This window comes from Otolemur garnettii, unplaced genomic scaffold (assembly GCF_000181295.1).
Source record: "Otolemur garnettii isolate 467f Iridium unplaced genomic scaffold, OtoGar3 scaffold00030, whole genome shotgun sequence".
Taxonomy (NCBI): Eukaryota; Metazoa; Chordata; class Mammalia; order Primates; family Galagidae; genus Otolemur; species Otolemur garnettii.
This window is the reverse complement of record NW_003852425.1, coordinates 7,611,503-7,625,913: the sequence shown is the minus strand read 5'-3', so window position 1 is coordinate 7,625,913 and position 14,411 is coordinate 7,611,503. Positions and strand designations below refer to the sequence as shown.

The 14,411-nt window shown below is 41.6% G+C and overlaps 1 protein-coding gene across 1 annotated transcript in view; it reads right to left on the bottom strand.

Annotated features, from left to right (window-relative positions):
- EPB41L4A (erythrocyte membrane protein band 4.1 like 4A) overlaps positions 1-14,411 on the bottom strand; it is a 218,119-nt gene that overhangs the window by 94,413 nt on the left and 109,295 nt on the right. The window contains exons 4-7 of the mRNA XM_003788920.2: positions 13,798-13,876; positions 4,722-4,819; positions 3,438-3,558; positions 1,224-1,311 (exon numbers count right to left, since the gene is read on the bottom strand). Of these exons, the coding sequence (XP_003788968.1) occupies positions 1,224-1,311; positions 3,438-3,558; positions 4,722-4,819; positions 13,798-13,876 (386 nt within the window). The remainder of the gene's footprint in view (positions 1-1,223; positions 1,312-3,437; positions 3,559-4,721; positions 4,820-13,797; positions 13,877-14,411) is intronic.

Below are 14,411 nucleotides of genomic sequence, written 5' to 3'. Positions count from 1 at the left end.
ATTAATGTGGCTAGAGGGAAAAGGCTGGTTCTGCAAAGTTTTAGAGGTATTCTTAAAGGACAGTACTATGAAGCATTTAATAATCAAATAAGGTTTGGTTCTAATAGCAGTGAAATACTATAACACTTTCCTAAAATCTTTATCTTTCATTGCCATAGGGACTGTATACCCAGGGATGCTTCTAACTCTTTAAAAATAATATGAGATGGTTTGTTCTTTTAGGAAACCCTGATGAGCACCAAAAGACATGTCAGAAAAAAGAATGCATGAGTGTTATTTGCATTGCACAAAGTTGTATCAGGGCTCCTTAAAAAATGAGTCTCTTGGTCCAACTGACAAAAATTCAGTCTAGAAATACACTTGTCAGCAATTCATTACCTATACAGAATAAGGCACCTGGCTCACATAATCAAATTTGCTTATTGCTAACCACAACTCTCACAAAAACCAAAGGCAGGGCGGCACCTGTGGCACCAGTCCCATATGCCAGAGGTGGTGGGTTCAAACCCAGACCCAGCCAAAAACTGCAAAAAAAAAAACCAAAGGCAATGGCATTTCGATCTTACTGGTATAGAATGATCAACTGATACCCTAAGAGAAGTGGCTCAAAGGTTAAGACCTGGATCCAGAACACTCAATGCAGAGTCAATGTAATTGCTCACTGACTATATCCAGCAAGTTTAAATAAACCACTGGGGAAAAAATTCTGGGAAAAAAAAAATTCTAGTAAGGCAGTGATACTTTTAGCAGGTGCTAACCTTCATACCAACAGAAACTGCACATCCAATAAGGAACCAGAAATATGCAGACCTGGCCTAAGGCCTAATGTCTTCTTTACCCAGCAAGTCATTTCACTTACGATTTATAGCCATAAAATCCATTTTTGGAAAATTCTCCTGTTTGTCTAATACAATCAATTATGGACCAATTTTAAATTGTTTTGACATTATTTAGCTAAGCCCTTTAGAACTGTTATCCAGATTGTTTTTTCAAGCCCAGTTAATTGTTTTCTACACATGGCAATAGAATCACAGATTTTTATGCAAAACTCATTAGGGTTTAATCCATGCAAGGGCTGCTCCGTGTTAGAAAAACACACAATGAAAAAAATATCATCTGCTTGCTAAACAAAAGGACTGCAGCTTCCTTTTCGGAGTCTCAGTGACTTTATAAGAAAAATGTCATCAGCTTAAAGTATTTTACGTTAATTAAATGTTACTCACATAGACGGGATGGAGGTCTACACCATACATCTCCAGGGATTTGGCAGTCCTCAAGTAATTCAGCTCAGCCTCAGAAGGAGCCTGACCCCTGTACCCGGCACAAAAACAAAGAGCCTTATCTTACTGTAGCGACTGCACTCTCCGGGAATGTAAACCATCTTCATTATATCCCCTAGAAAAATAAATAATCCTTTGTACTCATGCAAACATACGTCTCTGTATTTCAAGGAGACCTTCTCAGTGACAAAATTTTATAGTCTGAGGTGCTAACTTATAGTAAGTTTTCATTTGCCAAATCTATTCTTGCTCGTTATAGCCTAACCCCAGCGTCCCAGCACGTATTAAACATTCCGAGTTTCAGAAACCCCCAAAGCAGTTACTGAGAATATAAGCACTCCAATGAAAAAGCATCCCCTTCTCAAAGAGCACCATGCTGCTGGGCACCATCAGCTCTCCACCAGAAGCAAAAGGAGCTACAGCAGCGGTCGGGAGGTGGAGAGAACGGGGCCCCCACCACCCAGGTGGGGTCATTCAACATCTCCTAAGCACATGTACTATGAAACTAACATCAGCTAACAAGGAAACTGTGAAAAATGATTGTCCTTCTCCTTGAGTATAAAAACTGTCTCACCATCTTCACCGGTGATAATGTACAGAAAATAGCCTCCATTCCTAGCACGCATGGGCATCTGCTAGAACCTCCATGGATGTTGGTTCTGGGCATCTGCTAGAACCTCCATGGATGAGTTAAGTGGGGGAAACTAAGAAACCCTGCTTTGATGCAGTCCCTTATTTCAGCTTCGACACACTGGAAGACCCAGCAATGTACCACATTTCTGCAAGCCACGAAGAATGTTCATCAAATTAAATATAAGATGTCACCACCATTACACAAAACATATGAGGGCCTTTACCCAAAGCTCCTTGATTTTACTTTCAAACACCTAGTGAAATTAGTATTCTCAGAATGTGCTGACCACACTGTCCTTCCTAACATTATAACAAGCGCCCTCTTAGCATCCACTTCAACGAAGTCTTAAATGAAGGACTCTGCAGTCAGGCTGGAGAGCAGCCCAGCCGAGTGCACATTATTGCGAGATGGAGAGCCTTTCTCCTATTCCAATTCAGCAGGCGACTTCTGCTTCTAATCACTGAAACAGATCCTTTAGGCAAACATATTTTGTTGACCAGATTAATGCTACATTTTTTTCTTAACTATAATAGATCTGAAGCCCAGCATATTCAAGAGGGAATGTTACATAAGAGGCAATAAAGCAAAGTTAATCAGTATAAAGGATTTAACCAAAATAACCATAATTAAATTATAACTTCAATGCTGCAAGCCATTAATAGAAAATCCTGCTAGGGGAATGTGTCTACTCTCCAAAGCACACGTGATGTTAACATAATACCCTCCGAGGCCCCACACTGGTGTCACCATGATTTCCAGAATCACTGCTATAGCCTGAATAGGACTTTGCTTGTAACTGAAAATTATGCATACTTAAGACAGAGAAAACCCAGAATACATTAAAAATGTTTGTGCTTGTAAATTGTATTTACAGCTGTAGAAATAAATTTCATACCATAGTGGTGACCGAAAAACCTTGTTAAAGTGCAGCATTAAAACAATGATTCCACTTGTGTAAAATAATATGTACATACATAATAAATCTATATTAGGTAAGTTTTCTCTATGAGAAATTATGCACAGAAAAGTGGGAAAGGATGTTTACAAAAAATATGGTGACTTAAGGTTCTATTTTCTTTTGTACTTTTGAAATTGTTGGAGTTTTCCACGAGCATTTTAGTATTGAAAGCAGAATTTAAAAAACTAAATGCCACTAAAAATGGGCAACGCCTGTGGCTCAGTGGGTAAGGCACCGGCCCAATATACGGAGGGTGGCGGGTTCAAACCCAGCCCCGGTCAAACTGCAACAAAAAAAATAGCCGGGCATTGTGGTGGGTGCCTCTGGTCCTAGCTACTCAGGAGGCTGAAGCAAGAGAATCACCTAAGCCCAAGAGCTGGAGGTTGCTGTGAGCTGTGATACCACGGCACTCTACCCAGGGCAACAGAGTAAGACTCTGAATCAAAAAAAGAATACTGGAATGTTCAAGGCCCAGATGAAGAATTTATCATTCAAGAAACTATTCTTACACCTGCCTGCACACAGGATGACAAGTGACAGATGCAACACAGGACATGATTCTTACATCAGAGTTTTGTGGATCCTTTCTACGGCTTCTTCAAGTTCTTCCTTCTGATCAGGAACAAACCGATACTCTGATACATACCCCGCAGTATGCTTATATGGGTCATAATCTCCAAGCTCAGCTAAAAAAAGAAAGAAACTTTTATGCCTTTCTATTTGGAAAACTATCCCTTAAAATATAAGAATTTAAATATTCCTATTATGCACAAACATTTTTCTTCAAATGACATATTAAAATTTCATATATAACTCAATAATTTCACCACTCAGATGAGCATATAAGAAGGATATCAACAAAATCCTGACTTAAAATCACAAGTTCTATATTTTTTACTTTCCTGAAGACTATAATGATCATTTTCATTTCCATTACTGTTACCAGTTTATAGAATGTAAAATGTTGTAAGCAGAATTTAGAGTACAAATTACGAGGCATGCGGAGGTGACAAACAGCCATGGCACCAATATATCCTCTCAGACAATGACCAAGACATGGAGCGTGTGATTCAAAACATGGCTTTGCCCCAGATAATAGTCAGGGAAATGCAGAATGCTGCACACACACCCCATTACGGTTTACACAAAAGCAGCAAAATGAAGCCAGAGAGCGCACTATGTTACTCTTAGAAAAACGCTCCTTCCAATGTTAATCTACCTTGCAAGCCCCAACCCAGCTCATCTATGTGACATTTTTCCCTTGGATAGTTCATCTAGATTATTTCCCATCTGCAAGTAACACCTGTCTCATTCTCCCCACTCCTAACTCGATTCTTAGAAGGTGCCCAACAGTTATTAGAGAAAACAGTCTCAGCCTTAGTCTGCAAAAAGGGGGCACCACCATGATGCTGAGAGCTAATGTCCTGAGCTCTACAGAACTCCACGCATGCTCTGAGCTGCATTGGCACCCGGCTGCCTGGAGTCTTCACCACAGCTGTCCAGAAGCAGTGAGATTTCCAAGACATAGCAGCTTGGGCAAGCAATGAACTCAGGTGGGAAGGTGAGATGTAGCCTAGAACACATGATTAGGCCCTTCACTTAGTCGAGAATCAGTGCTATTCCCGACACTAAAACCCCACAGAACATACTGGGTGGGGGGGGTTGTAAAAAGGACTCCATTTTCACCTGTTCCCAAGGGACATAGTTCAGAATGTGGATTCTAACAAAATTTAAATTTTTTTAGTAAAATGTCATTTGGTTAAGTGTTTTCGCATACAAACTTTCTTACAAAGAAAAATGCAAATATTTCCTCCAGACTTTTCCAAAGTTGAGCGTAAGCGGAACCTACACTGGGTGGCGTACGCTCCCAGCTGAGCAGCGACGTTGGCTGAGCAGGGCAGCCGGCCCTGAAGCACATCTTGCTTCACCTGCAAGAAAAACTGGTATCTACAAGAGAAATGGAAAAGAAGGATTAACGATCTCTTACAGTACTCAGATCTGACCTTTCAGACCCTCATCATCAAAGCTAACAAGTGACCACTCGCCTTCAATTAAAACAAAGCCATTCTCCACCCCTGTGCGAGGGGGCTGTGCAGTGAACAGGGACTATCCAGGACGTGGCCTGCTCTGCCTCTCAGCCCTGCTGCCCCTACCTCTGTGGCCTGACTCCAACAGCTAACAGCCACACCCCACAGGGCTGATGTAAAGGCTGAACATAAAAAGTTGTTCCTGCCATTCCCGCCCCTGCCACTGCAGTGCGCTCCTGCTGAGGGGGACAATCACAAGGACCCCACCTCTGCTACATGTGTTCTCTGTAGGGTCTAAAATTCCACATGCAAGACAAAAAGGTCACTACAGCATGACTCCCTCAGTCCTCCCACTGACTAACACCCTGCCGACTTTCTGCAGCTTTGATGCTGCCAAAAAAAATTCTGTTACAGCCACAGAGCCACCCATTGTTCCAAATTGTGTGTGTATTTTACCTATAACAACTTAGGTAAGAATTTTAAAATGAAATCAGTATTAGTATTTTCTCCATCCTGCAGATGAGAAAGCTGATAGGCGCAGATGAAGTAACTTGCCAGGCATCGCACGACTAAATAAGCAGAAGGGCGAGGGCTGGAGCCCAAGCCACGTGATCCTAGAATGCTCTCGGTCTATCAGGATGTCGGTAACCTTGGCTAGCTGTCTTCTGTCCCCTTATTCAGCCTCTCTGCCAGTGGGCTGAGCGGGGAACAGGCTTGTAAACCATCAGGACCCTCCTGGGCTGCCACCACTTACACACACTTGCACACACTCTCACACGCTTCAGGCTGTTCTTATGTGATCTCTCTCCTTGCAAAATGACTCTCACTGTGATAGGAAGCGGCAGAGAAAAAGAAAATGAACTATACAAGTCAGCTGTGATAAATATCCCCTCACCCAGTGCTCACGACAAAGCTCTTAGTGAGGGACTCTGAATGTTAGATGCCACCCTGATTACTGCTAGACGACTGATATCAACTCCGATTGCAACCACAGGCTGCAGGGAAAACCTGCTCAACACCCCACGTGTCCTCACTGCCCGTGTCAGTAAATGGCACCACCAACTTCAGATGCCCAAGAAAAAGAAACCTGGGAGCAACGTGTACCCACCGCTAGCTCCCACTTTCAGTCACCAAATAGGCTGTGGCATCCATACCCTGGTCTCCACTGCCTAGACCAGGTCACCATCTCCTGGATTTCTGTAACTGCCTCTGCAATGGTCTGCCGCCATGCATACTCACCTCTCCTCCACTCCTCCCAACATGTAAGCAGAATTCTTGAGATAAATAGGATCATGTCACACCTTTGAAAAAATCTCTTAAAAGACTTCCCCTTGGCTACAGGATAAAGTTCAAGCTGATAAGACTTCTGCTTATGTCTTGGGCCAAATCTCTCACTGTTCACCTGTAAGCACCCCAACCCTAAGGTGCACGCTCTTCTCCAATCCACTCTGCTGCGTTTCATCCCCTGAGTGCTCACCTGGGATAAAAATCCACTTTATAACGACTGTGCTCTTCGTGGAGAGGAGAAAGGCAAAGTGAAGCAAAAGCTTATAAACTACAGAGATGTGCGTAGAATTACCACTGCTGGCTGGAAAGCTGGATTTTACTACACACCCTTTCTCTATTGGCATCTTCAAATTTCTTTTCCTTAATGTGGGGTAAACCCCCACAAAAATTAAATGAAATGTGCTCTTTTAATTCTAGAACTGAGCGAAAGACTTATGAGTATTATATGCTTTTGTCGAAGCCCTAAGCGACCTGGGAAAACAAGGTGGGGGCCTGCAGGCCAGGCGTAAAAACCTCCTACAGCAAGTCAGCCTGTCAGATAAGGGTTGAAACGGCCCATCTGTGCAGAGGACATGACTCAAAGGCTGATGTGAGTAAAAAGAAAAACTCCATCGTAATGATGTGAGTAAAATACTCCATCGTAACTGCAGGGTCTCCAAAGCCATAAGAAAACAGTCAGGAAGCCAGTTTCTCGGAAATTTAATTGAGTACATAGAAGAGAAAGGTTTTACTCCTCTGTTTATCCTAACCTTTAACAGTAGAAGTCAGATAATGTATTGTTCTTTTAGGTCTTCCAAGAGGAATAGCCTGAGGCTAGCTTAAGATGGTTGTCTTACTTTCCTGGACTTTCTTTCTTTAGGCTAATCTTATGATGGCTATGTTAGGATTATTGATCAATGCGGTGTACGTGACTAACTCCCAATAAAAGGGAGTGAAAAATAAAGACATTTTGCTACATGCCACCTAAGAGTGTATAGTCGTTTCTTGCTTTTAAACAATTCTAGGAGCGAGCTTGCACCCGCGGCCAAGCCTTCCTTCTCTCCCCGCGAGAAAGAACATCACCCAACACCTTAAGTATATTTTTTCTTTTTTTAAGAAATGGGTCACAGATGCCGATTTCTCTTCCTCTATTAAGATTTTCAGGCTCGGCGCCTGTGGCTCAACCGGCTGAGGCGCCAGCCACATACACCTAAGGTGGCAGGTTCGAATCCCCAGCCGGACCCGCCAAACAACAATGACGGCTGCAACCAAAAAATAGCCGGGCGTTGTGGCGGGCGCCTGTGGTCCCAGCTACTTGGGAGGCGGAGGCAGGAGACTCGCTTGAGCCCAGGAGTTGGAGGTTGCTGTGAGCTGTAATGTCACGGCACTCTACCTAGGGGGACAGCTTGAGGCTCTGTCTCAAAAAAAAAAAAAAAAAGATTTTCATAGCATCTGACTCGACGCTCAAATCCTTTGCCAAATACAGAAGCAGCTATTGGCTTCAAAGACAAAAAGAAAGAGAAATAGAAGGAGATAGAAAATCAAAGGCAGAGCTGGCACAGGGATACGGGCAGATGCAACAAGGCAGGAACCGTATCCCACGGTGACCTGGTAGATGGACACTCGGACAGACAGACGGACAGACAGCAGACAGGTGGAAGTCAAAAACTGAACTGTCTTTTCTGTCTCTGAGAAATTAATGAAGAAAAAGGATAAAAAGGGCAATATTCAAACTTTACCAGGAAGCTTGCCTTTTAATGGAGATATAGTGACCTATAAACTGTTGCCTTAAAAAAAAAGCTATCAAAAATCAAAGCTAATTATTTTTAATTAAAAATTGGATTAATTTTTATTACTACAAGCATCTTATTCGATTCATATAAGAAAACTGCATGATAAAGTAAAATCATGACAAACACTGTTTAGTCTCTCAAGGCCTATTTAAAATTAACTGTCTATTTTATGGGACAGAGAGTATAATTTAGTATTTTATTTAACTTACAAAGATTTAGAGTTTCTGGGCATTCCTTCTGTGCCATTCTGAGTAAAGCTATCATTGAATGCTCAGCCCTTGTTTACCTCTGGTTTTCACCAGGGTGAACCTCTACCCCAGTTTGTCTAGAACTGTACTAGTTTACGCCTATTATGCAGGCATAATTATTAATAACTCTCCTCAACACTCTCCAAAGTTTCACAGTGTTAACAATAAATTATACTGTTACTCTGGTTGTACTATCAGACCCCACTGGGAAAAAAATGCTGATTAAAAGTGATCTACTTAAAAAGGAAGTTTCCAGAACACGCTGTAGTGGAAAACAGAGGCTTCACAGAGCAGTTTCTGGTTACTGTCTTCATTAAGTAAATGAACACACTGAGTGGGGCACTGCCTTCCAGGACTGCAAGTCTCGGGGAGAAGCTTTCCATCTTCCAGACGTCCACACCGCGCGTGACGCCACCACTGGCCCCACACAGCACAGGGGGCTTGAGACACTGGCCACACGGCTTCCTGTTTATCTCATGGTCATGAAAAGAGCTGAATCAGCACCAAGATGTACAAGGTTTTGTATATGAATAATTTAACAATTACTGGAGACAAAAAAAAATGGGTGAGGAAGATAGAAAATAGGGGTGAGACAACTGCTCTTCTAGGAGCCGAAAACAGACGGCTCCCGTGAGATTTCCGGGCCCAAACAGTCACGGACACTCACATCAGAGCAGCCAGAGGGGCACCTCCTAATGACCTGAGATCCTGGTAAGAACTGAAGGGCATGAGGACAGGAAGTGGTTTGATTTCTGGGCTAGATAGACATGGAAAAGAAGAATCTAGAAGGAGGGTGACTACCCGCACAGAAGGTAGCACAGAGCAAGCCTGTCGCCTTGATCCCATACAGACTGGGAGCCTAAACAGTCTGGACAAAACTAGGTGTGAGTGATAGAGGGAAATGTTTAAATACCATAATATTGAATCACGTGCAAAAATGGCAAGTATGACTTAGAAGAAAAATAGTAGACAGCACCCAGTAAATCTCAAGAGAAAGTGACAAAGGAGATCAAGGAGCATCTCTCATCTGAAGTTTAAAAACAGTGAAAGAAATACGGAAATAAATAGCAATGACAACACCTTACATTGAGACAGTCCTTTTGCATTAAAGGAATGCATGGCGGAATGCAACCCTCACCGCAACTCCAAGGTAGACGAGGAGCACTGTCTCACTGAGAGCAGCAGTGACAAGGGAAGCTCCCTCAGAGGTGAGGGAGCTAACCCAAGCTCATCTTCACCAGGGACTATACGGGTTACAGAAGGAGGAAGAACAGGTGAGCTTAACGCCAATCCCCAACAAAACGCTACCAAATATTGTAAAAACAGACTGAAAAAATCAAACATCTATTTTTAGAAGTTAAAAAATACTTGTTAAGAGTGAGTCATTAGGAACTAATTTTTTTTAGTTCAACCCTATTTTTTTTTCAGATTAGGTTATGTTGTTTGCGTTTGTTAGGCAAAGTCCATGTTGTAGGTGAGCCTTTCATCCAGGGGGTTGTACCAGACACCCTTATATTCTGCCCATTAAATGAGAGCACACCAATCCCCCCCCATTCCCTCTTCCCCCTCCCACACTTGAATTTGTGTTTGTCTCTCATGTGGGTTTTTCTCTCGTGTGGGTTCAGCTACTGCTTTCATATTGTATTGAATAGACTGGATACTTGTTTTTCCATTCTTGTGATGGAAGTCTCCTTTACTAAGAAGACTGTTCTTCAACTCCACATAAAATCTCTTTTTGATGGCTGAATAGTATTCCATGCTATACATACGCCCCAGTCAGTTTATCCACTCGAGTTGATGGGTACTTGGGTTGATTTCACATCTTAGAGATTGTGAATTGAGGGGCAGTGAACAAGCTAGTGCAAATATCCTTATGGTGAAATGATTTTTTTACTTCTGGGTAGGTATCTAGTAATGGGACTGCAGGACCAAATGGAAGGTCTACTTTCAGCTCTTTGAGGATTCTCTGTACTTCTTTCCAAAGAGGCTGTATTGGTTTACAATCCCAGCAAACAGTATAAAAGTGTTTCCTTCTCTCCACATCCACGCCAGCATCTGCAGCTTTGGGACTTTGTAATGTGGGCCATTCTCACAGGTGATAGATGATATCTCAGGGTAGTTTTGATTTGCATTTCTCTGATGATCAGAGATGATGAGCATAATTTAGAAAGAGCAGTAAGATCCTTAGAAGTTCAGGGAAATGCCAATGGAATGACAGGCGGGGTTGTTAGCAAGGACACTGATAGATTCTTTCTTCAGGCAGACTGAAACCAGACCTCTCCCCACCTCCACCCTGGGCACTACTGAATCCCCCCTACTCAGCACACTGGAACACAGTGTTCTGGCAGTGACTCAGTGAGGAAGAGGTGCGTGAATTCTGCCTTGACAGAGAAATTCAAGAATGTGGGGAGAGAGCGGCAGCAGAATCCTTCGCAGTTAAACACCTACCCCAGAAAGTTCTGATTAATGGACTTAAACATAAAGAAATACCTATCTCAGGGCTCTAAGTTGGTCTTTTGCTAATTTTAAAACAATGACTTGAAAACGTGAAATAATCATCATTTCATTGTAGCTATCTTTAGCATCATTGAACACTTACACTTTTGCACTATAAGTACTTTGCATGTATTAACTTAAAAATCCATCCAGTCATCTTTTTGAAAAAGTACTATAATTGCATTATACAGATGAGACAACAGACTTTAGAAAAGCTATGAGACCTTCTCAGGATAACACAACCAGTGAGCGGCACAGCAAGGATGCAGTCCTCAGCATGTACGACTCCAAAGCCCATCGTCTTAACTAGCACATGCGTCACGCTCAGCAAATCTGCAAAGGGTACAGAGCTGTGACAGACACATAACAGACAGAAGGGTGTCATAATATTTTGAATTAGTACTAAAAATAACAGAACTCAAGAGCACACAAATTAAAGTAGTGACGAAGAGAAAAGAGATTAGACTTACTCTGCACAGACCAGAAGGAGAACCTACCACTGATGAGAGATGTATTGGGAATTCTTATTTCTTACTGAATTTCTTATTGCTTTTCAAGACAAGTAAGTTTTCCTACCTAAAAGTTTTAAGAAGCAACGGCCTGATGTGTCAGGAATGTTCTACAAGGATGAAGCTTAGAATTACATGGCCTCAAAGTCCCCCCAATTTCATTTATTTTAGAAAACCTATTAGACCACACAACAGCGACTCCAAGTTGATAAGATTCTACTGACTTACATTTTTCATAATCTGAAACTTTATTTTCCTATGTAGCCCATTCACCACTGGTCTTTTTTCCTAAATATGTGTTCTTCTGGAATATTGCCTCTAATATGACCCTATATACGTAGAAGACTTCCTGTAGCATAATCTGTAATTAAAAGAAAACAATCTAGGTGGCCATCCACAAAAACATGATTAACTAAATTATGACATATTATGTAGGAACAAAAAGAACGGGTAGGTGGTAAAAGAGGTTCATACAATACACGTGAAATAGGAAGACATTAAACTCCATACATGGGAGATTACATATAAGCTTGTTCATGATAGCATTATCTTTCATATTGACAAAAACTTAATAGCCAACACAGAGTAGACTGGAATAGTTTTCTAAACAACTGAATCAAGATAAATACTCAACTTGAAAATGCTGACCTAAGTATATTTTTCCTTTCATAGAACGTATTGGGGAACTTTGCTTTCTGTTTCCAGGTTTTGTTTTTGCCAAAATTGTCCCGTGTAAATCATTTCCGTTTTAGGTCCATAAAGTTTTACATATTCATGTAAATCAATGACTTTCTCTTCAGCATATATTAATAACATATGGTATGAGCAAGCATATACTTGCTGAATGTTATCACATTAAATGCACATTTAATGTACCTAAATTCAGCCAGATGTTTTAGGCAAAAAATATTAAATTAGTATACATCCTGGACACTGATTGTAAGTTAACTATGTCATCGGTTCTCAACTGCATGAGCTGGTATAATTCTTCAGGAAAACTGGTTATACTGGAAATACTATAGGGTTGGACATTATACCCAAATCCATGTATTCTGTTAATGAGTCATTAGCAGATTCAGTAGGGAAATTCCTGTTCACTGCTTCTATGTGGTGAACAAAGGCAAAATGACGCATCATAAAACATTCATCTTCCCCTCCTTAACACAAACGCAAGTATTTTTGAATTCTAGCCCCATTTAAGATACAATTCTTCTACGCTATCAGAAAAAGGACAGAAAGAGATCATAACTATTAACATTCCTCAGACACATACTGTGAGTCCAACTCATAGGAGCTTTATATACATTATTCTATTTAATGGAATCACAAAAACCTCATATCTCCTATTTTACAGTTGAGGAAACTGAGGCACAGGGAAATTACTATCTCGAAATGAAGGAATCACTGCATTTTAATAAAATGTTGTCCCCACGTAATTCCCTAATGAGTGCTAGACTTAAATGTATTTTTACACCACTTGGATTCAGCTCCCTCCTGAAACTCTATTCAGCCTCTGCTCCCCACTCCAGTGGCCCTCCTCCCAAAGAGGTGTGCTGTGGGAAGGTCTGAACTAGAACGCTCCCTTCTCAAAGTGCCACAGACCACGTGACAACAGCAGACAGGAATGCAGACACCTGCACGGTTCTAAAAATGAGGCCTAAAGATGCCACTTCGGGGGGTGGGGGGTGGGGGGTGTCCAATCAGTCTGCCCCTTCTCACTCTTCCATGCGCATTCCAGAACAAAGACAAAGGAACGTCTGGGAAGAAATACGGAGGGATAGACTAGAAACAAAACACACACTGAGTTACCGAGACACGATTTTCAATTTGGGGGGTAATGTATTCGATTGTATTGAGCCTATAATAAGGGCTTAGTGAGAAAACCCACCACTGAAGAGTTAGGGGAGAGAAAATGGTTTTGTTTTTGTGATCACGCACAGACTGGTCACTAGTGGTGTAAGTTGAAACATCTCCTACTGCCTGCTCTTTAAAAGCCGCTTTCAAAGGTTGACAAGGATTAATTTGACAGCAAATCAATACCAACTGGAAATTCTGCCACAACTAAGAACAAATATTTGATGACAAAGGTAAAGTAATATATTCAAATATTGGTCTTTTCTGTCCTTTCTTAAAAGCAAGTATCTTTTCGTTACTATACAGATAAATGGAACACCTGGACAGCTGAGATTTAAGCTCCAACCAATTAAAGAGAAATAACTAGCTCTTCAAGTGTATGTTTTATACATATACAAACCGAGCATCAAAAGATCCTCCCTTTAGGCAGCTCAAATGGCTACTTTTATAGGAATACAAGGGCCGAGGGCACGCTTAGCAATGAAGATACAGAAATACCCCATCGCAGCAGATGCAGAATCTATCATCATTTCAGCAAGGCTCATGCCCTTTTTCAAACACATCTCTCGGCAGACACTGACCAGCCGGTGCAAAGCTGGCTGTTCTTGAACCCACACAGAGACACATTACGAAATGCAGGTAGACACATCCACATGTCTGACCTCAACTTTAAATAAAACCTTTTATATATTCCATGCATGTATCTATTCAAAAACAAAGTCCGTGTCATACCTGGTTATTTCTTCTTTAAGTTTACATGGATCCTCAGCATAGAATTTAATACCGAAATACAAAGTATATGGAGGTCCAGCTATAAGAAGAAATAGAAGTTAAATTTCACTAAAATGATAATAAGTTAAACTAGTAGCATAATACTACTACACAAGCATCCACAGTCACACCTGCCAAAAGTTTCTAAAGGCACAAGAAAACTTAAGATGAGAAAAACAGGATTAAGAATGTGGGAGCAGGACCTCAACAATGTACGTGTACATATAATACTCATACACAGACCTCAACAATGTACGTGTACACACACACACAGACACAGACCTCAGCAACATACGTGTACACACACACTCACACGCAGACCTCAACAACGTACGTGTACACACACACAGACCTCAACAATGTACGTGTACATATAATACTCATACACAGACCTCAACAGTGTACGTGTACACACACACTCACACGCAGACCTCAACAACGTATGTGTACACACACACTCACACGCAGACCTCAACAACGTACGTGCGCGCACACACTCACACGCAGACCTCAACAACGTACATGTACACACACACACGCAGACCTCAACAAGGTACATGTACACACACACACAC